The sequence below is a fragment of the Pseudophryne corroboree genome, chromosome 5, assembly GCF_028390025.1.
Source record: "Pseudophryne corroboree isolate aPseCor3 chromosome 5, aPseCor3.hap2, whole genome shotgun sequence".
NCBI lineage: Eukaryota > Metazoa > Chordata > Amphibia > Anura > Myobatrachidae > Pseudophryne > Pseudophryne corroboree.
The window spans coordinates 67920128-67945857 of record NC_086448.1 but is presented as its reverse complement, the minus strand read 5'-3'; the positions used below and the strand labels follow the sequence as shown (position 1 = coordinate 67945857).

The window sequence follows — 25730 nt, the reverse complement described above, 5'->3', positions numbered from 1 at the left end:
GACGCAAGAGGCCGTTTAGTAGCCGATACCTGCTGCTGAGGCCGGGGGCGGGACCTGTGGGCGGTACTCTGACAGTCAGTCACCTCCTCCCCAGTGTCGGCTGCTGCTGTGAGTGACACACACGGGACAGAGTGCACTGGGAGCCGCCGCCGGCCGCGATGTGACGGAGCCCGGGTTCCTCAGGCAGCAGCGCTAGTCCCGGGGGCCGCTAGGAAATGGTCCTCACGAAGTCGACGCTGAGCCTGGCCACCTTCTGCCTGGGCCTGGCCATCGGCTTCGTCTTTTGCTACGTGATCTTCACCATCACGCTGCGGGAGAGTGCCCAGCCCAACGCCGCCGTCATCCTCTACAACGACCCCCATGGCAGGCACCACCACGCCGATGGCCCTGGCGACCAGCTGGCCGGCCACATCATGGACTTCAACGCCGACACCGGGCAGCATCACGGTAACCACCGCCTTACTGGGTGATATCCTCCCCTTTACTGACATTGACCAGTAGCCCCACCCTTCCCCCTTACTGACACTGGCCAGTAGCCCCACCCTTCACCCTTACTGACACTGGGCAATGGCCATAACTGTCCCCCTTACTGACACTGGCCAGATCCCCCCCCCCCCCCCCCCCCCTTCCTGACACCGGCCAGTAGCCCCACTCTACTGACACTGGCCAGTGTCCCTTCCTCTCACTGACACTTGCCAAGTATCCCTTCCTCTTACTGACACTTGCCAAGTATCCCTTCTTCTTAATGATACTGACCAGTATCCCTTCCTCTTACTGGCACTGGCCAGTATCCCTTTCCCCTGACTGACACTGGCCAGTGTCCCTTTCCCCTGACTGACACTGGCCAGTAGCCCTACCCTTCCCCTTGACTGACACTGGCCAGTAGCCCTACCCTTCCCCTTGACTGACACTGGCCAGTAGCCCTACCCTTCCCCTTGACTGACACTGGCCAGTAGCCCTTCCCCTTGACTGACACTGGCTAGTAGCCCCACCCTTCCCCCTTACTGACACTGACCTGTATCCCTTCCTGTCACCCAAACCAATATCCCCCCCCCCCCCTCCTTGCTGACGCTGACCGGTATTGTGTCGCGACACCTTGCTGACGCTGACCGGTCACTACTCTACCCCCCCCCCCCCCCACACACACACACACACACACACACAAACCCTCCCAACTAGCCAGAGCGCATCTTACTGTTACTGACATATCCCTCCCCCCCTTGATGACATTGGCTGTCACTTTCCACTAACCCCTTCCTTACCAGCACTGACTAATACTAACCACAACACTCCCACTAATACAGTACCCGACTCTCTTACGGTGGGTTTAATTCATGTTTGTACGTGAATGCAAGATCGATTTTCTAGGCAAGTGAAGCTGCCATCCAGAAATGTAGAGACGCAACCGGAGCCATCGCACACTAATTTGCAATTACGTACACATTCACAACCTGTACGCAAAAATGAACATTGGGGCTAGGAGCTGGTCTCAGACTGGACACAGCAGCAGCCACTCGGACGCCTACGTTTTCCCAACCACTCCCCATAAACGCTCAACCCCCTGTCACTGACTAGTACCCTCTTACTAACACTGACTGTTACCCCCCACCTCCCTTTATTAACACTTACTAATGCCCACTCTTGATGACAATTGACTAATTTCCCCCCTTACTGACAACGGTATACCCTAACCCTACCTTTCCCGCAGCTTGACCCCAACCCATCCTGGTGGCAAATACACCTAACCCTCCTCCTCCATCAGGATGCCGCTGTTGGTCTTATGTACGCCGGTAACTCGTATCGCACCCCCTTAAACCCCCCCACTTCCTACCACATTGTGTGTTTGCCTTACCAACCTGTACCCATTCAGTGGCTTCTAAACAAATACTGTCATTATATTTCCAGGATTGGATGCCTGCTTTAGTTCTATACAATCCGCTAGCTCCAATTACTAACAGCTGTTGAGTGCACACCTTTTATTTGCTTTATATCAGTGGTTCCCAAACTCTCTCTTGAATCGCTGCGCCCTAGAGTATCAGTGTGTGTGTGTGTGTGTGTGTGTGTGTATGTATATATGTATGTATGTGTGTATATATATATATATATATATATATATATATCAATAAAAAAGCTGCGCATTAGACACACTTTCCTTTTCACGTATCCAGCAGATTTTTTGAAAGTCCTGTGTCCCGTTTTATATATATATATATGATGTATGCTGCCGCTTCCTCCGTTTAGGAATTAGAGCCACTAATTCCAATGCACATGTAACGAAAGAAGAGTGGAGGGCGCAGGTGTAAGTAAAAGGTTTACAATTCCATTTATTAAAAACAAATGCTCACATACATCTCAGTTTAAAATGGTGCGTTCCGTCCTCTATATAGCAAACGAGCCCCGGAACCGCTCTCTCCCATATCTGATCCTCCGTCTCTCTGTTAGGAATCACGGGCAATTAATCGTTCTTTCACCGGGACCAAGACCAGGTTATGACAGTCTGTCACCAGCTCCACAGGCCTGGTCTTGGTCCCGGTGAAAGAACGATTAATTGCCCGTGATTCCTAACAGAGAGACGGAGGATCGGATATGGGAGAGAGCGGTTCCGGGGCTCGTTTGCTATATGGAGGACGGAACGCACCATTTTAAACTGAGATGTATGTGAGCATTTGTTTTTAACAAATGGAATTGTAAACCTTTTACTTACACCTGCGTCCTCCACTCTTCTTTCGATATATCTATATATATCTATATCAAGATTTTTGACGGCACCCCTAGGCCAAAAAGTTCCTGCTTGAGAAGTTCAGAAAAAATAAAATTTCTTAAGTTGTGCTTACCTGTAAGGTTCAGTTACCCGATGGCGGACAGGGTCACACTTTTAACTTGGTTGGTGACCTCCAACTCGTGGCACGCTTGCAAGTGCCCCACGGCATGCTGTTCAGTAGCCACTGCTTCATACAGATTATGGTGCGTAACTAGTTGAACTGCATGGTGTGCTTTGCGATATTATTTATTTTATTAATATCCTCCAATGTCCCACACCACCGTCTGTCGCTGACTGATGTCCCACTCCTCCAACACCACCGTCTTTCGCTGACTGATGTCCCACTCCCCCAACACCACCGTCTGTCGCTGACTGATGTCCCACTCCCCCAACACCACCGTCTGTCGCTGACTGATGTCCCACTCCCCCAACACCACCGTCTGTCGCTGACTGATGTCCCACTCCCCCAACACCACCGTCTGTCGCTGACTGATGTCCCACTCCCCCAACACCACCGTCTGTCGCTGACTGATGTCCCACTCCCCCAACACCACCGTCTGTCGCTGACTGATGTCCCACTCCCCCAACACCACCGTCTGTCGCTGACTGATGTCCCACTCCCCCAACACCACCGTCTGTCGCTGGGTAAAACAGAACATTACAATAGCCAAAGCATAAACAGTACACAAGTAACAATTAGCAGCACAGATCTTGGTACACGCAGTACACAGACTGACATCAGTCACTAACTGATATCAATCATCCCCTGTGCCAATGACTGACATCTCCATGTCCACCCCAGACCGTCAGTGAATGATATCCCACCACTGCCGACTGGACAGGAGGGATGAGGACCCATTACAACAGCCAAAGCATAAACCGCACACAAGTAACAATTAGAACCACAGATCTCATTACACAATACAGCTGTTAATCAGGTGAGCGGCTAAGGTAGGGACATGTCCTCAATAGCGATAGCAAGACTAGTAATTTAAAAGCGGGTGGAATTCTGGAAGATGGCCATTGTGTGGGTGAGAGCTGTAATTGAAGTGCAAGAGAAGAGGGCTGAGAGAACAGGAGGGAGGAGGACTATGTTCCTAGGAGCTTACAATCTAAGAAGATGGGAGACAGAAGACCTGAGGCATGAGCAAGTCATTGGGGACCTGATAACAGGAAGGTAAAGAGATAGCGATGGCCGGGGAAGGAAGGGGATATCTCCCAACACCAATGACTAATATTCCCCCACCCCTATCTGTCACTGACTGATATCCCCCACCCCCAACTGTCACTGACTGATATCCCCCACCCCCAACTGTCACTGACTGATATCCCCCACCCCCAACTGTCACTGACTGATATCCCCCACCCCCAACTGTCACTGACTGATATCCCCCACCCCCAACTGTCACTGACTGATATCCCCCACCCCCAACTGTCACTGACTGATATCCCCCACCCCCAACTGTCACTGACTGATATCCCCCACCCCCAACTGTCACTGACTGATATCCCCCACCCCCAACTGTCACTGACTGATATCCCCCACCCCCAACTGTCACTGACTGATATCCCCCACCCCCAACTGTCACTGACTGATATCCCCCACCCCCAACTGTCACTGACTGATATCCCCCACCCCCAACTGTCACTGACTGATATCCCCCACCCCCAACTGTCACTGACTGATATCCCCCACCCCCCAACTGTCACTGACTGATATCCCCCACCCCCAACTGTCACTGACTGATATCCCCCACCCCCAACTGTCACTGACTGATATCCCCCACCCCCAACTGTCACTGACTGATATCCCCCACCCCCAACTGTCACTGACTGATATCCCCCACCCCCAACTGTCACTGACTGATATCCCCCACCCCCAACTGTCACTGACTGATATCCCCCACCCCCAACTGTCACTGACTGATATCCCCCACCCCCAACTGTCACTGACTGATATCCCCCACCCCCAACTGTCACTGACTGATATCCCCCACCCCCAACTGTCACTGACTGATATCCCCCACCCCCAACTGTCACTGACTGATATCCCCCACCCCCAACTGTCACTGACCGATATCCCCCACCCCCAACTGTCACTGACTGCTATCCCCCACCCCTAACTGTCACTGACCGATTTCCTCCACCCCCAGCTGTCACTGACCGATATCCCCCACCCCCAGCTGTCACTGACCGATATCCCCCACCCCCAGCTGTCACTGACCGATATCCCCCAGCTGTCACTGACCGATATCCCCCACCCCCAGCTGTCACTGGCTGATATCCCCCCTCCACTGCCACTGGCTGATATTTCCACCCACTCTCGGATATCCCCCATCCTCTGACTGTAGCTGACTAATGCCCCTCCCCAATTAGTGACTGTTGTTTCCCCCAACAACTGCATTACCGTTAATATAATAGTAATTGGTAGTCATTCGCATGACTTACAAGAAAACAGATTTCGTTTTAGTCAGAAAATAAAATTTGTGTAAACAATGTTTAAGATTTCCTTGAGATAAAAGGGAAGAACTAATGGTATAAGGAGGTAAAAGGCATACGTGTCATTATTCCGGGCCATTGCGTGTTTGTTATATGCTGCAAATGTGCCTTATCTGGAGTATGTTCTGTATGGGATATATACTGTAGGCACCAAGACCAATGCCTCTCCATGTTAGCCCAGGTTAAAACAAACTCATTCTTTGATAGCCAGCTGTGCGGAACTGTAGACTCTTCTATACCGCCTCCTATGTGTATATACTTTTTCCATACAGTATGTACACCAGATGAAATGCTGCACACAGCTCTTTCTCTGCAATATAGGATGTGGCTGTAGAAGTTATAAATGGTCTTGTTAAAGAAAACTAGGGAAAGTTCTTAGTAGGGAATGCACCGTCATCGAGGCGTGTGCGTCTTGTAGTATAATTAGCAGACCGGGACCCCTACAGATATCCTTCCATTACAGCATGCCACTCTCCGCTTTTCCCCGTCATTCCTATTCATTTTTCTGTAGGTGAAATACTGCACAGAATAAAATACAGTTTTACGTTTCCCTGTGCACATGTTAACCATTCGATGGTTTAATCATTGATGGTTTGCTAGTTCAAAGGAGCTCTGTTACAGACACGGATTCTCTCCTATCTGGTGTCCGCAGCCGGGTGATGTCAGTCGGCATCGGAAAGAAGCACGCAATGGTGGCATTGAATGGCAAAAGCATTTCTATCGAATCCGGTTTCTGATCCCATCCGTAGCCTGGGTACCCTGCACCTGGCAAACGTTACCAATACAGTATACAGTCTACACTTTCGATGGCTGCTCATGCTATCTTAGATCCTATTGGCTGCCACTCGCTGTGTATTTGGGGTCTGAAAGGTTTGAGATGCTGCAGACAACTGATGATGCCACATATTGTGTATACAGGGTGGGTGCCTGGTCTCTTTCATGTTCAGACAGAAGCAATGGATTCCTCCACCTTCCAAATAGTAGCTGCTGAACCAATGAGCTTGCTGGGCAGCACACCCTCAGGCAGCCATTGTTTCAGTAACTTGAAGTGTTAGTTTATTGAATTAAGGTGTAGGGAGAGCTCACCGAAGGTTTTGCATCGTGAGCTCCACCTGTCATTCAACAATCTATTATTAGCTTTTTAAACAATGGCTTTCTTGTCTTAGGAGCTATCTGTGCCCTGAGTCCAGATATTGCCTAAGCACCAAGGGGCAGGTTTAGCATAGTGTGGAGAGAGATAAAGTACTAACCTGATAACTGTCAGTTTACAGGCTGTGTTCGTAAAATGATAGGATCTCTCTCTCTCTCTCTCTTTTTCTCTTTCTCTTTCTCTTTCTCTTTCTCTTTCTCTTTCTCTTTCTCTTTCTCTTTCTCTTTCTCTCTCTCTCTCTCTCTCTCTCTCTCTCTCTCTCTCTCTCTCTCTCTCTCTCTCTCTCTCTCTCTCTCTCTCTCTCTCTCTCTCTCTCTCTCTCTCTCTCATATTCTCATTCGATAAATCTGTCCTCAACTTTCCTGATCTTTTAATATTTACCATCCTCCCCTGGCCACATTGGGCTTAGTTTTAGCCACTTGGCGCTGTTTAGTGTTCAACGCAACAGGGGGGAAGAAAGTGAGAGAACCGCAGTAGTGATTCAAAAACCTCTTGTTGCAATATAGGTAGTTGTTTTGTTTTTACAGAGGTCGGTGCTCCGTCTGCTTGAGTAAGCAGTGTTTTTTGTTACATGTAAAAAAGGGGAAAAGAATAACCAGATTCAAGGGTCGACACACTCCAAATGACAATAATGGATATAACAATACTTTTTTTATCAGTTTAAGTAAACTTACTTGTATATTAAAACAGTGAAACATACACTAGACGTAGGAAAACAATTATGGGTAACCTGAATAGACAAAAAAGGGAACACGTGATAAAAAACAAAATAGTAGATGTGTTCCTACTGCACCGCGTATGAATCTTATTGGCTGAAATCAGGGGTGGCCAAACCGTTCCTTGAGTTCTACCAACAGTAGAATGTATCCGTTATGCACCACATGTTTGAAAATGTGACCGTTCTGACTATAGCTGTGCACCAGCTAGGTGATCTGGAAAACATGACTAGTTTGGTCAGCCCTGGCTTAAATAATACGCCTACGTGCTGGCATTTCAATGAGATCATAAGCACCACTTATATTATGAACATAACAAAAAAAATACGTCTGATCAATTATCTTGATTGGTTACATTTTACTGTTTTAATATATAAGGAGAAAGTTTTACTTTAATAATAAAAGTTAAGTATTATCATAGTCGTTATTCTCATTTGGAGTGTGTCCAGGCCTTAATCTTATTTTAATGACTGTGACCAAATAAGACCCTATTGTGGACACACTGGACTTACGAAGATAATTTACACTCACTGAAACGAATACTGATGCATTTTATTTTTGGAACTTTAATTTCAGGGAATTACCCAATATTTGAATGTACACCAAAAAAAAAACAAAAAAACATTTTGTTCTGTGTCCATTGATTTGCTGAATGTAGTAATTGTGAGGTTCCAAAATGGGACCCTATGTTCCAAAAAGTTATGGGTAGGAAAAGACTCTTCTAAACCAATGCAATCTCTGTTCTCCTCAGATGAGGATGTCCACATATCTGAAGATCTGTTCAAGAATGTCAGGATATTGTGCTGGGTCATGACTGGACCTCAGAACCTGGACAAGAAAACCAAGCACGTTAAAGCCACTTGGGCACAAAGGTGCAATAAAATATTGTACATGAGCTCGGAAGAAAACAAAGACTTCCCAACAGTAGGCCTGGATACTAAGGAGGGAAGGGACCAGCTTTACTGGAAAACAATCAAGGCCTTCCAGTACGTCCATGACCACCACCTGGACGACGCCGACTGGTTCATGAAAGCAGACGACGACACGTACGTGGTGGTGGACAACTTAAGGTGGCTCTTGTCAAAGTACAAGCCGGAGGACCCCATTTACTTTGGCCGGCGGTTCAAGCCCTATGTGAAACAAGGCTACATGAGCGGAGGGGCCGGCTACGTACTGAGTAAGGAAGCCTTAAAAAGGTTCGTGAACGCGTTCAAGGAAGAGAAATGCACGCACAGCTCCTCCGTGGAAGACTTGGCGCTGGGGAAGTGCATGGAGAATATTCATGTCAAGGCGGGAGATTCCAGAGATACGAGCGGGAAAGAGACCTTTCACCCATTTGTTCCCGAACATCATCTCATCCAGGGATATTTGCCAAAGACTTTCTGGTACTGGAATTACAACTATTATCCTGCCATAGAGGTAAGGCGCTGCATAGAATGGTTTTGGCTCAGTGAGGCTTTAGCTGCTGTGTGCTCAGTGAAGCAGGCTGCGTGTGGTGAGGTTCACCTTTTAAGCACCTGGAACTAATCCGCCTGGAATGCTCGCATCCCAGCTTACCTAGCAAAGGCAATAATAGGACAGCATTGGCTGCAGCCCAGTGTACAGATCTGTAGATAACACATTGTAACCCCAGACGGTACAGTAGTTATATGTTCTTAGTTAGGCGTTGCATTTGTTCACATTGAAGGACCAGTTTTGTTTTGTTATTTTTAACCCCTTCAAGACTGGTTCCACTGCCACGATTAGTTGCTCCCGCAGACTAAATATGGCACAGCAGACAGAAATGGTGATGCGGACGTGTACGAACGTGTATTTTTCCTACTCGTTTCCTTTTTCCCCAAAGCCTGGCTGCTCTTGTAGAGATGTTCCGGACAGGCACACAGTGATTCCAAACCAATCAATGTAAAAAAAAAAAAAAAAAAAAAAAATCATTGGGTTTTATTAGTGGACACTGAGAGCAGGTAATGTCCTATATTTAGAATGGAAAGGTCAGCTACACACGGGGGAAATAAGCACAAGACTGATGCAATTCCTTCTGCATTCCTCCCAACTGTCCTGATTCTGGGTGGGAAGTCCCATTTATCTGGGACTGTCCCACTATCCTAACCATTTGGAGTGGGGTGGGGGGTAGTTAGCAGACCCTCTTAACCATGGCAGAGCAGCGTTGAATAGATGCTGTGCGCATGCTCAAAGCATCTAGTCACCTGGAGAGAGGGACAGGGGGCATGGCAGCAACTCACAGAGCACTCGGGATGCCCCCCACAGCGGCAAAAACGGGCAGGCGCTTTCAACGCGCAGCTTTCTAAAGTTAGGAGGGATGCTTCTATAGTGTGTGCACAGAACTAAATACATATATTTGCCCATATACAAATTTATACTCCCCTCTGCTGCTGGCTCACTGAGTTTCCTAGCCGTTGGTCTGATAAGTGTGCATTTGCGCCACCCCTATACTAGGAGTATTTAAACGTATGTGCAATTCTGTGGGCACAATCTCTCTGATCTGTGCCTTTGTTACATCCCTGCAATGTAGATATGATTGAATAAGGAACGGCTCTGCATCACCCGTAGATGCGGACACAGAAACACACACTTTCCATCCGTGTTATATGGGTTAACTGGAGAACTTCCAGAAATGCCCTGAAGAGCCGAACTGATCGTATTACACTGAATTATTTCTTGGATTACTATTCATGTCACACATTGTTTCCTCCAGTGTATGACACAATACTACATATAGGGCGGGATGTAATGGAGTCCAAGTTTGCCGACGTGCAGTATGCCGGCTGAACTGATGTTTTCCCACTTCCTTCACAGGGCAGAACTAGAGAAATGTCTTCACTCCAGGGGTGGAGTGCAGATATTGTGGCTATACACTGTAAGAGATGTCACGGTGTGTGGCCATGATATCTGATGGGTGTCAGAATATCTGTCGGTCTGACTGGCATTTTATCTGACCATGTATTGCCCAGCTTAAAGGCTGTACATGTACAGGGTATGTGTATGAAGCATTGTTTTGCAGGTGAAACCAAAAAAATGTAAATGGGAAAATGGCAGACGAATGGACAAATCCACGCCACTTGTCTCCTCGTCCAGACACGCTTTCCTAGTGTTCATTCTAGCACCCTGCACCTTTCAAAACATGTGCAGTTCCTCTTTTCTGCCTGCGGTGTCGCTCTCCCTTCTGGTGCTTCTCAGCACACTCTGGTGTGTATTTCAGTGCTGAGATACAGACCAGGGTGTTCTGAGAAGAACCAGAGCAGAAAACAACACACCAGGCAGGAAAGGAGAACTGCATGGATTTTGAAAGGTGCAGGGTGCTAGAATGAACACTACTTTCCCCATTAGTAAACATTGAAGTGTCACCCACTACGAAGAGCTACAGTGCATAGCCCAATGTTACTTGGCCAATTTGTTGTCAGGTTGCTTGTATAGAAAAGTGTTTGTGGCTGAGGGTCGAATAGATTCCCTGCTCGGGTGATCTACTTTTCCAGCCGGCTGGTTTCCCAATTTGGGGTCTGTCACAGAGGTCTTTAAAAAAATAAAAAAACAATCCATAAAGTATTAGAGGTTAGACAGTCATCGACTGTTTAATACAATGAATTTGATACAATGGATGTCTTGAAGGGGGTAAGTGTTCTGTTCAGCAGCTTCCAATAAGTGCAGGACTCTTGCGGCGATTGGCCATAGTGTAAAGGGCCCCATACACTAGAGCGATAATGCCCAATTTCATCTGATTTCAAGCATTTGGCCCGATATATCGGATGAAATCGGGCATTTTGGAGGTGTTTCCGATCCGATGCGCATTCCCATGAGCATCGGATCGGATCCTCCAGATTGAATGTGCAGCGCAAAGACATTTCTCATTGGAACAAAGACACATTTATGGAGGGGAAGAAGAAATCTATGCCAAATACACTGGTAACACATACCATCCGTGTTATACACACTTGCACACATCACTATGTAAATATATCATGCATACGTACACACACATTGGCACATACAGAGTGACTCTGCCAGTGCTGGTCTTCCCCTCTTGGTGGACCGCAACTCCTGGTGACCTAGGAGGTTCCACGCTTGCGTAGTACACGGCTTAGCACCAAATTACTGTAGCTTGCAGTCTATAGGGAAAAATTGGATATGTGAGATTAAGTGCTACGTATAGAAAGTGCTTAGTGGGGTGTATGCAAAGGCACTGGCTGAAGTTTTTGGCCTGGTGCTCCTGTAGGGATCTTAATTTGCAGTATAGGGTAGGTAGAGTTCTTGTTTTATGAGGAGGGTATGAGGGCGTGTTCCATTAAGTGTTTTATTTTCTCACCGTACGTTTTGTTCTAATGATCTTGTATGTTTCACTAACACGCCTAATAAGCATTATTTCAGTGGTGGTGTAGATAAAGGTTTACGCCTATAGTTTAATGTATATGCGTGTCACCTGGGTATACACAGTGAAACAGGTCTGTCTTGCAGAGCAGCTAAAGATAAACACTTCGGGAAGATATTGGTGTTTGCAGGAGCTTTTAGTCTGTGGAAAGTGTGATCATATTTGCATTTAATTAGAAGTGCCATTTGAGTAATGCAGTTTACGTGGCAGCACATTGAGCCCACGCCCCACCCGGCTAGGTTATTGTTCTGTCTCCAGTACAGGACAGGTTGTTCTGTTCAGCATGTAAAGTGCTTTATAGACCTTTTCCCTGAAACAAAGAGTAAAATCAAGTCCGGGCTTTTTATTTCCCATGTAAATGGTGTCGCCCAAAAGTCCACTCTGGCTTATTTGTAACACACAGAAATATAATCTTACTTTGTGCTTGGTACACACTGACAGATATATTGATTGGGTGATCTATCTGTAGTGCTTTGGCAGGTGTGTACAGATGATATGTCGGTTAATGACATCATAGACTTATTGCGTCGGCCCAATCTATCTGTGCATCTGTCTGAGTGGGTTATACAGGTATTTTTTTTCTGTGCAGTGTAAATACTGTCTGCTTTTGCATGTAGGCCGATTTTTATTTTTACTGCAATTTAGATTTCAGTTTGAACACACCCCACCCAAATCTAACTCTCTCTGCACATGTTACAGCATGCCCCACAAAACATGGTTTTGCCAAGTTGCTTGATGATTTGCTTTACTTGAATGCAATCCCATAGCTCTATTTTCCGGGTTTTGGATTAGTGTTTTCTTGTGGCTAAAGACTAGCTCTGGTAAAGGGAGGGATATAATTTGCAGATAGACATTTTCAGCAGCGTAGTGTTGTGCATAATATGCCAGCATTGTAATTGGGTCTGCAACTTCTTCAAACATGATGCTTTGATGTCTCGTTTAATGCTTGATAGCGCTAGCAGGGTTACAGTGCTTTACCTGTTGGGCAATCATTCCGATCCCCAGGTAAATGTAAATATACTTACAGAGAAAAGGGTTTAATTCTGCACCGAACTGGACAACTAGCATCACCTCTACACTTGTGTGTCAGATTCGGGTAATAACATATGTTGGTGGTGCTCCCAAGAGTAAAAAAATGGGGGCTGCCGTACGTCAACATATTCTTAGGTTGGTGGCAGCAGAAGAAGGTATTTGGGGAACAATATACGGACTGTAGATGTGCGAGTTCAGATTTACTCTGTTTGCAAAACGGCATCTTATTGTCTCTTGGATGTCGTGTTTTGGATAGCCAATAAAAAATCTGAACTTTTGGCGTTAAAAACAGAGTAAATCCGAACACACATTTCTAATACGGACCACATAATATCATGGTGGTGGTATGTACTCCTGATATGGGAAGCTGATTAAGACACTCTCCTTCATTAAAAATCCCTGATCATCAGGCTTAAAGGCCCCACACACTATGCGATCTGCTGCCGAGCTGCCCGGCGGCGGATACGGACGACCCGGCGGTGGGGGGGCAGTGACGGGGGGGTGAAGTTTCTTCACTCCCCCATCACCTAGCTCCATAGCAGTGCATGCAAATATGGGCGAGATCGTCCATATCGGCCTACATGCACAAGCGACGGGGCACCAACGATGAACAAGCGCGGGTCCGCGCATCGTTCATCGCTGGTGCCTACACACTGAACGATATGAATGAGTTCACGTTCATTAATGAACAAGATCGTTCATATCTTTCAGTAATATCGCCCAGTGTGTAGGGCCTATAACACATCATATCAGACATGAATCTGTCCCCTGCCTAGACCTTAAAATCTACAGAGGACCCGACGATATGTCCCAGACGCAACTCTACCATAAGGAAACCTCACCAGATAGCCTCTTGCACCAAACAAGTGGCCACTTTCCTCCCACAATTGAGAACTTACCCAAAGGGGATTTCTCTGACGTCCTAGTGGATGCTGGGTACTCCGTAAGGACCATGGGGTATAGACGGGCTCCGCAGGAGACTGGGCACTCTTAAAAGAAAGATTAGGTACTATATCTGGTGTGCACTGGCTCCTCCCTCTATGCCCCTCCTCCAGACCTCAGTTAGTATCTGTGCCCGGCCAGAGCTGGATGCACCCTAGGGGCTCTCCTGAGCTTCCTAGAAAAGAAAGTATTTGTTAGGTTTTTTATTTTCAGTGAGATCTGCTGGCAACAGACTCACTGCTACGTGGGACTGAGGGGAGAGAAGCGAACCTACCTGCTTGCAGCTAGCTTGGGCTTCTAAGGCTACTGGACACCATTAGCTCCAGAGGGATCGAACACAGGCCCAGTCCTCGGTCGTCTGGTCCCGGAGCTGCGCCGCCGTCCCCCTTGCAGAGCCAGAAGAACGAAGAGAAGTTGAAAATCGTCGGCTGAAGACTCCGGTCTTCATTAAGGTAGCGCACAGCACTGCAGCTGTGCGCCATTGCTCCCTTAGCACACCACACACTCCGGTCACTAATGGGTGCAGGGCGTTGGGGGGGGGGGCGCCCTGGGCAGCAATTAGATTACCTTACTTGGCGAAAAGCACATAATACAGTCTGATAAACTGTATATGTGCATTAACCCCCGCCATTAAAGTACATAAAAGGACAGAAGCCCGCCGCTGAGGGGGCCGGGCCTTCTTCCTCAGCACACCGGCGCCATTTTCTCTTCACAGCTCAGCTGGAAGGAAGCTCCCCAGGCTCTCCCCTGCAGTATCCTGGTACACAAAGGGTAAAAAAGAGAGGGGGGCACATAAATTTAGGCGCAAAACTGTGTATATAAGCTGCTATAGGGGAAAAATCACTCAGTATAGTGTACATCCCTGTATTATATAGCGCTGTGGTGTGTGCTGGCATACTCTCTCTCTGTCTCTCCAAAGGGCCTGGTGGGGGAACTGTCTTCAAATAGAGCATCCCCTGTGTGTGTGGTGTGTCGGTACGCGTGTGTCGACATGTCTGAGGTAAAAGGCTCCTCTGAGGAGGTGATAGAGCGGATAAGTGTGTGGGAGGGTGTCTCCGTCAACAACGCCGACACCTGTTTGGATATGTGTAAGTGCTGAGGTAAAATTATTGCACAAAAGGTTAGGGAACAGAAAGGAAATCTACCCTGGTCTGTCCCTATGTCACAGAGTCCTTCAGAGTCTCTCTATGCTCACTATCCAAAATAACAAAGTATCGACACGGAGTTTAACTCCACTGTCGACTACGATAATGCAAAGTTACAGCCAAGAGGGCTAAAAGATATTCAATATATGATTATTGGAATAAAAGATGATTTGCATATCACTGATGACTCATCTGTCCCTGACACGAGAGTACACATGTTAAGGGGAAGAATGCTGAGGTAAATTTCCCTCCTCTCATGAGGAAAAAGAGCGTGAATCTCCAGACAAGAGACGGCAGCTTCCCACAAGAGAATTCTCAGGCTGTATCCTTTCCCCACTAGGGCCAGGATGTGTTGAGAATCTTCCCCTTGGGTGTCCTGTTTGCACTAGCTATTCACAGGGATCCTGCAGATAGTGTGCACATTCTAGTATACTACCCAGACCGGCGATTGTGTCGGCATGGGTTTATAGTGCTGTGGCAGCGTACCTTATCAGCAGAGATTGAGACCCTAGTATGCATATAAATATTTTAAGATGCTGTCTTAAGTGATAGATATATAATTATAAAGCATGCCCAAAGGGACATGAGTATACTGGGTCCTAGAGACAAAAGCTATGTCGATTTCTGCTTGACGTGTCCTGTAGAATATACATTGGACAGATGATGCCGACTTAAGAGGCATATGGAAGGCTGAGGATTGTGTGGAGAAAGGTTCTCGGGCCTGGTCTCCACAGCTATAGCTGGTAATTCTGATATTTTGCCTTATATTCCTGCACAGCCTAGGAAAGCACGACATTATTAAATGCAGCTTTTCGAATAAAGAAACAAGAAAGTCTGAGGTGCGTCCTTTCTTGTCAGAGCCGGGGGCAGAGGAAAGAAGCTGTACAACACAGCTAGTCCCCAGGAACAGAAGTCCTCCCCGGCCTCTACAAAAATCCACCGCATGTCACTGGGGCTCCACAGGCGGAGCTAGGCCCGGTGGGGACACGCCTTCGTAAGTTCAGCCACAAGTGGGTTCACTCTCTGTTAGATCCCTGGGCAATAGAAATTGTATCGCAGGGATACAGGCTGGACTGTGAGAAGATGCCCCCTCACCGAGGACCCGGCGGGCTTCCCCCCAAGAGAGGGAGCCAGTGTTAACTGCAATTCGTAAATTGTATCTTCAACAGGTGGTGGTCAAGGGTCCCCTCCTTCAACAAGAGGGTGTTATTATTCGACCATGTTATAATCCCGAAACCAGGCGGTTCGGTTAGACCCATATTGAATAAAAATCCCTGAACATATACCTGAAAAGGTTCAGGTTCAAGATGGAATCGCTAAGAGCGGTCATTGCAAGCCTGAAATGAATCGGGACATAAGGGATGCATACCTTCGTGTCCCCATTTATCCACCTCATCAGGCGTACCTCAGAATTGCGGTACGGGATTGTCATTACCAATTTCACCAAGGTAATGGCGGATATGATGGTGCTCCTGCGGAAGCAAGGTGTCACTATTATCACATACTTGGATGATCTCCTAAAAGCGAGATCAAGAGAACAGTTGCTGGACAGCGTATCACCTTCTCTGGAAGTGAAACGGCAACACGACTGGATTCTATATATTCCGAAGTCGCAGTTGGTTCCTACAGCTCATCTGCCTCGCCTAGGCATGATCCTAGACACAGACCAGAAGAGGGTTTATCTCCCGATAGAGAGAGCTCAGGAGCTCATGACACTGGTCAGGAATCTATTGAAAACCAAAACAGGTGTCAGTGCATCACTGCACTCGAGTCCTGGGAAGGATGATGGCATCATACGAGGCCATCCCCTTCGGCTGGTTCCATGCAAGGACAATGGAACTTACTGGACAAGTGGTCCGGATCACATCTCCAGATGCATCGGTTAATCACCCTATCTCCCAGGGCCAGGGTGTCTCTCCTGTGGTGGCTACGGAGTGCTCACCTTCTCGAGGGCCGCAGATTCGGCATTCAGGACTGGGTCCTGGTGACCACGGATGCAAGCCTCCGAGGGTGGGGGGCAGTTACACAGGGAAGAAAATTCCAAGGTTTGTGGTCAAGCCAACAGACTTGCCTTCACATCAATATCCTGGAACTAAGGGCCATATACAACGCCCTAAGTCAAGCGGAGTTCCTGCTTCGCGACCAACCGGTTCTGATCCAGTCAGACCGCAGGGGCTCATGTAAACCGCCAGGGCGGCACAAGGAGCAGGGTGGCGAGGGTAGAAGCCACCAGAATTCTTCGAGAATCAAGTAAGCGCACTGTCAGCAGTGTTCATTCCGGGAGTGGACACGATCTCCACCCGGGAAAGTGGTGACTTCATCAGGAAGTCTTCACGCAGTTTTGCAAATTGATGGAAACTGCCTCAGGTGGACTACATGGCGTCCCACCTCAATAAAAAGATAAAAAAGGTTTTACGCTGGGTCCAAGGGACTCTCAGGCGAAAGCTGTGGTCGCACTAGTAACACCGTGGGTGTTCCAGTCGGTCTATATATTCCCTCCTCTTCCTCTCAGACCCAAGGGCTGAGAATTGTAATAAACGGAGGAGTGTGAACAATATTCTTTGCTCCGGATTGGCCAAGAAGGACTCGGTACCCGGAACTGCAAGAAATGCTCTCAGAGGACCCATGGCCTCTGCCTCTCAGTCAGGACATGTTGCAACAGGGACCCTGTCTGATCCAAGACTTACCGCGGCTGCGTTGGACGGCATGGCGGTTGAACGCCGGATCCTAGCGGAAAAGGGCATTCCGGATGCAGTTATTCCTACGCTGATAAAGGCTAGGAAAGACGTGACAGCAAGACTTTTTCACTGTATATGGCGAAAATAGGTTGCTTGGTGTGGGGCCGGGAAGGCCCTACAGAGGAATTCCAGGGGGGTCGATTCCTGCACTTCCTACAGTCAGGAGTGACTATGGGCCTAAAATTAGGATCCATAAAGGCCAAGATTTCGGCCCTATCCCTTTTTCTCTCAAAAAGAACTGGCTTCACTGCCTGAAGTTCGGACGTTGTTACAGGGGTGCTGCATATTCAGCCCCTTTTGTGCCTCCAGTGGCACCTTGGGATCTTAAAGTGTGTTGGATTCCTAAAATCCCACTGGTTTGAGCCACTTAAGACCGTGGAGCTAAAATATCTCACGTGGAAAGTGGTCATGCTTTTGGCCTTAGCTTGGACTATGCGTGTGTCAGAATTGGCTGCTTTGTCATGTAAAAGCCCATATCTGGTCTTCCATATGGAAAGGGCAGAATGGAGGACTCGTCCCCAATTTCTCCCTAAGGTGGTATCATCGTTTCATTTGAACCAACCTATTGTGGTGCCTGCGGCTACTAGAGACTTGGAGGATTCCAAGTTGCTGGACGTAGTCCGGGCCCTGAAACTTTATGTTTCCAGGACGGCTAGAGTCAGAAAAACTGACTCGCTATTTATCCTGCATGCACCCAACAAGCTGGGTGCTCCTGCTTCAAAGCAGACTATTGCTCGCTGGATCTGTAGCACGATTCAGCTTGCACATTCTGCGGCTGGACTGCCGCATCCTAAATCAGTAAAAGCCCATTCCACGAGGAAGGTGGGCTCTTCTTGGGCGGCTGCCCGAGGGGTCTCGGCTTTACAACTTTGCCGAGCTGCTACTTGGTCGGGTTCAAACACTTTTGCTAAATTCTACAAGTTTGATACCCTGGCTGAGGAGGACTTTGAGTTTGCTCATTCGGTGCTGCAGAGTCATCCGCACTCTCCCGCCCGTTTGGGAGCTTTGGTATAATCCCCATGGTCCTTACGGAGTACCCAGCATCCACTAGGACGTCAGAGAAAATAAGAATTTACTCACCGGTAATTCTATTTCTCGTAGTCCGTAGTGGATGCTGGGAGCCCGTCCCAAGTGCGGACTCTCTGCAATACATGTATATAGTTATTGCTTAACTAAAGGGTTATTGTATGAGCCATCTGTTGAGAGAGGCTCAGTTATTGTTCATACTGTTAACTGGGTATAGTTATCACGAGTTGTACGGTGTGATTGGTGTGGCTGGTATGAGTCTTACCCTGGATTCCAAATCCTTTCCTAGTAATGTCAGCTCTTCCGGGCACAGTTTCCCTAACTGAGGTCTGGAGGAGGGGCATAGAGGGAGGAGCCAGTGCACACCAGATATAGTACCTAATCTTTCTTTTAGAGTGCCCAGTCTCCTGCGGAGCCCGTCTATACCCCATGGTCCTTACGGAGTACCCAGCATCCACTACGGACTACGAGAAATAGAATTACCGGTGAGTAAATTCTTATTTTCCTTCACCTAACACGCAGTTGTTCTGACAATATGGTATACGTGGAACAGTGCAAGGAATTATCTGCCAGACTACAGGAGAGAGGCTATAGTCAAATTGCCATTGATAGAGCCAAGAAGGCTACGTAGGTCTGACATTCAAAGGGAATCTCTGATCTTTCCGAAGAGATCAAAGAAAACCCAGAATAATAAAATCAGGTTTGTGGGAAACTACAGGTGAAACTCAGAAAATTAGAATACCATGCAAAAGTTCATTTATTTCAGTAACTCAATTTAAAAGGTGAACCTAATATATATAGACTCATTACATGCAAAGTGAGATATTTCAAGCCTTTATTCGTTAGATTTTTGATGATTGTGGCTTACAGCTTAAGAAAACCTCAAATCCAAAATCTCAGAAAATTAGAATATTACTTAAAATCAATAAACAAATATTTTAAATACAGAAATGTCGGCCCTCTGAAAAGTATAATCATGCATATGTACTCCGTACTTGGTTTGGGCCCTTTTTCCATGAATTACTGCCTCAATGCGGCGTGGCATGGATTCTATCAGCCTGTGGCACTGCTGAGGTGTTATGGAAGACCAGGAAGCTTCAATAGCGGCCTTCAGCTCTTCTGCATTGTTCCGTCTCATGTCTCTCATCTTTCTCTTGGCAATGCCCCATAGATTCTCTATGGCAGGCCTGGCCAACCTGTGGCTCTCCAGCTGTTGTACAACTACAAGTCCCAGCATGCCCTGCCAGAGTTTTAGAATTCCCTAATAGCAAAAATGTGGCAGGACATGCTGGGATTTGTAGTTTTACAACAGCTGGAGAGCCACAGGTTGGCCAGGCCTGCTCTATGGGGTTCATGTCAGGCGAGTTTGCTGGCCAATCCAGCACAGTTATCCCACGGTCATTGAACCAGGTTTTGGTACTTTAGGCAGTGTGGGCAGGAGCCAAGTCCTGCTGGAAAATGAAGTCAGTATCTCCATAAAGCTTGACTGCTGAAGGAAGCATGAAGTGCTCTAAAATGTCCTGGTAGACAGCTGCGTTGACTCTGGACTTAATAAAGCACAGTGGACCAACACCAGCAGATGACATGGCTCCCCAAATCAACATAGACTGTGGAAACTTCACACTGGACTTCAAGCATCTTGGATTGTGTGCCTCTCTATTATACTCTTGGACCTTGGTTTCCAAATGAGACGCAAAATTTGCTGTCATCAGAAAAGAGGACTTTGGACTTTGCACTGAGCAACAGACCAGTTCTTTTTTTCTTGTCAGGAAAAGGCCATTCAAAAGTGTGGGGGAGCTTCACAAGGAATGGACTGAGGCTGGAGGTAGTGCATCAAGAGCCACCACACACAGACGGATCCTGGACATGGGCTTCAAATGTTGTATTCCTCTTGTCAAGCCGCTCCTGAACAACAAACAACGTCAGAAGCGTCTTACCTGGGCTAAAGAAAAAAGAATATATGGGGCATTGCCAAGAGAAAGATGAGACGGAACAATGCAGAAGAGCTGAAAGTCGCTGTTGAAGCATCGTGGTCTTCCATAACACCTCAGCAGTGCCACCGAGTGATAGAATCCATGCCACGCTGCATTGAGGCAGTAATTCATGCAAAAGGGGCCCAAACCAAGTACTGAGTACATATGCATGATTATACTTTTCGGAGGGCCGACATTTCTGTATTTAAAATCCTTTGTTTATTGATTTTATGTAATATTCTAATTTTCTGGGATTTGGGTTTTTTTAAGCTGTAAGCCACCATCATCAAAATTATAACAAAGGCTTGAAATATCTCCCTTTGCATGTAATGAGTCTATATATTCGTTTCACCTTTTAAGTTGAGTTACTGAAATTGAATGAACTTTTGCACGATATTCTAATTTTCTGAGTTTCACCTGTGTTGTAAGGAATGAAAGGAGATACAGGTGATCATACAAAAAGCATTGGCTCTTCCTACTCCTTGGCAATGACCTGTAGCAGATCCTCGATAGAGTATCCATGAGCTGGTGGTGGTCTAAGAATATCAGGAACAAATTAGTTAAGAGCCACTTTGTCAAGATGCCACCTTGGGCCAGTAAAATAATGGTCTCTTTCCCATGCGGAACATGCAAGGTATATCAATTTATGATCAAAGTGCTGAACAAATATGGTCCAAGTACTCAAAATCAAGAACTTTATTAACTGGAACGCGGTGGGAGTGGTTTACTGCATTACATGCAGTTGCAACCTCAGACATGTTGGCATGACCTCTTACGCCTTGAAACAAAGTACCATCACCGTCACGCTTTGTATTTGGACAAATGTTAACATACTGTTAGGAGCACACGCTAAGAAATGGGTAAAGTGCACACATTTTATATCCTTAAATTCTAGCACAGGCCTGGCCAACATGTGGCTCTCCAGCTGTTGTGAAACTACAAGTCCCAGCATGCCCTGCCACAGTTTTGCTAGTAGAGAATGCTAAAACTGTGGCAGTGCATGCTGGGATATGTAGTTTCACAACAGCTGGGGAGCCACAGGTTGGTCAGGCCTATTCTAGCACACCCCCTTTATTATTGCAACGGCTACACTAGTACTGTATGCAGCTGCAACCTTATCACACAGTGGCCAATGCAGCCCCAAATGTCCAAATGTGGCGGGGTGGAATCACACATTTTACCTAACATGGGAAAATGCGCAGTGCTGGGCTACCCTATATATGGCTGATGTACACTGTGTATATCATCAGCATGCAATCACTAACACCCATTCCGCAGTAATTGAATTGACCCTTGCGAGATCCCATCTCCTACTGGCAGTGCAGAACCTTTGTTCCACACAGCCCGTCACTTTGCAGCCAAATACGCAAACTCTCCAGAAGTAAACCTATTGTTTCTGATTCAGACCTATTGTAATGCTGTACTGATCTTGTGATACTTCTGTTACTCCAGGGCCCCGGCTGCTGCTCCGACCTGGCTATTTCTTTCCACTATGTGGACTCTACAACAATGTACCAGTTGGAATACCTGGTCCACCATCTCCGTCCTTACGGATACAAGTTCAGATACGACCCTGATTCGCGGAATAATCCTTCCCCGCAGAATGTGAAAGAAGCAGCTGGAAAAACGGAGTAAACGCCTCAGATTAGTTTTTTTTTTTTTTTTCCTCCAGGCAAAAATGCACTGAGCTGATCTTTTCCGATCATCGGCCACAAGTGATAAAGAAAAGATACAACGGATTGTTACGTAACATGTTCAACTTTATCAAAGGTTTTTTGTTTGCGCAACGTCTTTTTGTCTTTAGGACTGAGACTGTTTCCGGTCCGTGCAGTATCCTGATAGATATTAATTATTTTTTTTTTATTTTGTAAAATGTCAAAGATCCGTTTTGGTGATCATATGAACGGACATTTCCCCTTTTTCTATTGACAATCATATGCTTATTTGTTGGGGGTGGGGAGATGGGGTTGTCGGAATCTTTAAATTGCACAGTTCATTTCACACACAAAAAAAGTAATTTAAAAAAAATATATATTTTTTAAAGTCCCTTCACTCCTAGCCAATAAACAAACAGTAATCCTAATCCCGAACCCCCTTCCTGTCTAAGAGAATGGTAGTGCCTTCTGTATAGCACATGGGTCTTCAACCTGCGGCCCTCCAGCTGCTGTAGAACTACACATCCCAGCATGCCTCAGTTTTAGCATACTAGTAGCAAAACTGTGGCATGGCATGCTGGTATGTGTAGTTTCACAGCAGCTGGAGGGCCAAAGGTTGAAGACCCATAGTATAGCATATGACATGGTGACCACTAAATCCTCTCCTACATTGAAGGGTACTGACAAGGACGAGACGGCTTTTCTGTTCCCATCCTCTGACTTTCATGTAAATGGGAATTAGCGTTTTTGCTGTAATGCAAGTGGATGACTTAAGTTATTGTCACCGTTGTCCTGAAGCGTTGGGTATGAAGTGCCGGCGGACGGGATGCCAGGTGTTAATATCCCGCCGCCGGCATCTCGCCCACCAGAATCCAGACAGCTGGACGAGTGCTACGAGTCCTGTTTGCCGTCTTGGTGGCACCCACGAGTAGGAATAGTCGGTCGAGCGCAGTCAGGATTTTGGCGTCCGTATCGAGATCGCAACTGGCGGGATAGTAACTACATCCCGTACCGCACACTTCTTATTTTTCTCAGTAAAGATTACTCATTTGTGTTCACCTACACACGTGTTCAGTCCGCTGTATGTGAACGCATGATTTTGTTATGTATGTTAAAATCCTCTCCACCCATCCCCATCCTTTCTACTCTGCAAGGTCGTCTGTGTTCAGTGAGCCCAACTCTCTAGCTGCCCGAGCGTCACTGCACAGCCCCGGACTGACCATCGCAGGGGTGGCAGCATGGGAACATCCTTATGCTGACCCTTGTGTGATTAGCAGAACCTAACCCTGGAAGTACTTGAAAATGAGACCTAGAACAGAGTCCTTTCCTCTACCTGGTTAGGTGGCGATCAGACATTGTCGTATCCCTAAGACTCGCATCTTTACAAAGGCAGGCGTCCATTGCTTGCTCCTATAAATAAATGGGTTTAATAACCTTCCACGAAAATGGATCGCAAAGGGGTATCCATCTAGAGCTGGTTTATACTTGTCATCCTGAAAATCGTACTGAATACATTGCTTCTTGATTCCTTTGGCCATGTATTTATATCCTCAGGCAGTGTTGTTTATTGTTATCATACTGTGATCTGACAAACAGCTGCTAATTATTCGTTGTAGGTTCCAGTGGATGAAAACCGTTGCAGGTGGACCACCCTTTAATAATGAAGTACCTGACACATGCAAAAAAAAAATTAGACACATTGGGGGAGATTCAAATGTTTGAAAAGTCGGTTGGGTGTCTGTGTTTTCCTGTCTATTAGATAGGAAAAAACAGACTCCCAATTGACTTTTCAAACATTTGAATCTCCCCCACTATATATATAATGTTCTCATAATCCGTAATTATTTATTTTACATTATTTATTGTAAGCTGTGCCAGGAAAATTGTGTTGCTAACGCTATAGTTGGGCATTATTGTAACATTTTATAATTTAAATGGGGGGGTAGTAATATCCAGTATTGTAGACACTTGCGACGCATTTTATTATAAAATTGTCTTTATTGCAGTTTGTCATTGAGATGACCTGTGTCTTCTGCATCTTGTTGTACAGGATTTTCTTAAATTACCACATACATGTGCCTCATTGTAATGTTTTTTTTTAAATGTAATATCTTCCCAAATTTTTTTTTTTTTTTTATATTTGGAGGGGTCTCTGCTATATAGCCACCCCCCGTTCCAAGGATGCATATACCTGCATTGTATAGGCATTTCTGGAAGTGAGGGTGGTATTTTCCCGCGTAGATCGTGTGATTTGATCCCACGACCCTGTTTGTAGAGAGAGACCAGGATTGCATGTCTTAAAGTGCCTAAAGGTTAATTTGTCATAGAAATTATATCCTTTCATATCGCAATCAGTAATGTATCAAAAAACAAACACTGAGCATAAAACCGGAGTGTTAGTCCTGGGCTGGATGATGTTAATAGGCCCTACACACTTATCGACCTAGATGATAGATATGAACGATATATTGTTTAGTGTGGAGGCACCGACTATGAATGATGAGCGTCCCCGCGGTCGTTCATCGTTGGTTTTCCATAATATTTCAATGCAAGCCAATTTGGACGATATCGATCATCGTTCAGATTGATCATCGTCCAAATCGCCAACATCGCTCAGTGTGTAGAGCCCTTAAGAATCTATAATGATTATCTGTGTTCCGTAATGAAGTTCTGCAGTGAGGTCTATGGGGGCTCTCAGGCCACTGATCTAGATGAAACCCTGTTTATAAATCTAGCAGCTGTTGGAGCCGGGTGACATCATATCTCTCTGTTATTGACGATCGTCTTGTCAGACCGTAACCGGAAACCTGCAGCAAATTGATTCTTCATTGTCACTTTTACATATCTATCATAAAAGGTCCCTAGCTGAAGTCACATTGGAGATTGCAGGTCCTTATATATGAGGGCCTTTACCTATAACAAGCAAAGTACACTTGATTATTTAGAAAAATTTTATATTTTTATATATGTTTTTATATATGAAAAAAAACTTCTGATTTTTGAATTAATTTGACAATGATTGTGTATGCAGTAACATTAAACAGTGTTTTAATAATTTATCAGTTCTCGTGATTTTTTTGGAAGTTAATTTATACAGTTGTTGTCATTTTTTTTTTTTCCCCCTTTCAGTAGTCTGATCCGATCGGTAACCTTGACGTTAGTGTTCCTCAAATTGACTACAGACTTTTATAGAAATGTGTGTGTAGGGGGAGTGCAAATAATCCTCTCCTGGGGAGAAAGGGCTTCTGGGTACAGTAGTGTATAAGATATAACTGGGTATTCAGAGAGAGACACGGGGGGGGGGGGTTATTTACAAAACATCTGTTCTCAAAGCCGCAGCTGATGGTTTTAAAACGGCAACAGGAATTGATGGTGAACAGGCCTGATTTAGCATTGATTACTGGTGCTGTTTTAAAAAGATCCATCCAAGCCATCAAACGATGGCACTGACAAATTGCCCATTAGCAGATTTACCCCATAGACAATACCAAGAAATCCCATTCCTTCTGATAAACTCTGCATATTTTTACAGGAAGAACAGTTTAATTCTACCGAACACTTCATAGTGTTCTATTGGGGAAAAGTAATACAGATTTCTCTGACGTCCTAGTGGATGCTGGGAACTCCGTAAGGACCATGGGGAATAGCGGCTCCGCAGGAGACTGGGCACAAAAGTAAAAGCTTTAGGACTACCTGGTGTGCACTGGCTCCT

The 25730-nt window shown here is 46.3% G+C and overlaps 1 protein-coding gene across 1 annotated transcript; it reads left to right on the top strand.

Moving 5' to 3' along the window:
* C1GALT1 (core 1 synthase, glycoprotein-N-acetylgalactosamine 3-beta-galactosyltransferase 1) lies at window positions 1-25077 on the top strand. Its single transcript, XM_063921341.1, has 3 exons — window positions 1-447; window positions 7878-8545; window positions 21816-25077. Exons 1-3 carry the CDS (start codon window positions 216-218, stop codon window positions 21996-21998), a joined length of 1083 nt encoding a protein of 360 aa, XP_063777411.1. The 5' UTR covers window positions 1-215; the 3' UTR covers window positions 21999-25077.
* Window positions 25078-25730: the final 653 nt, after the last annotated feature.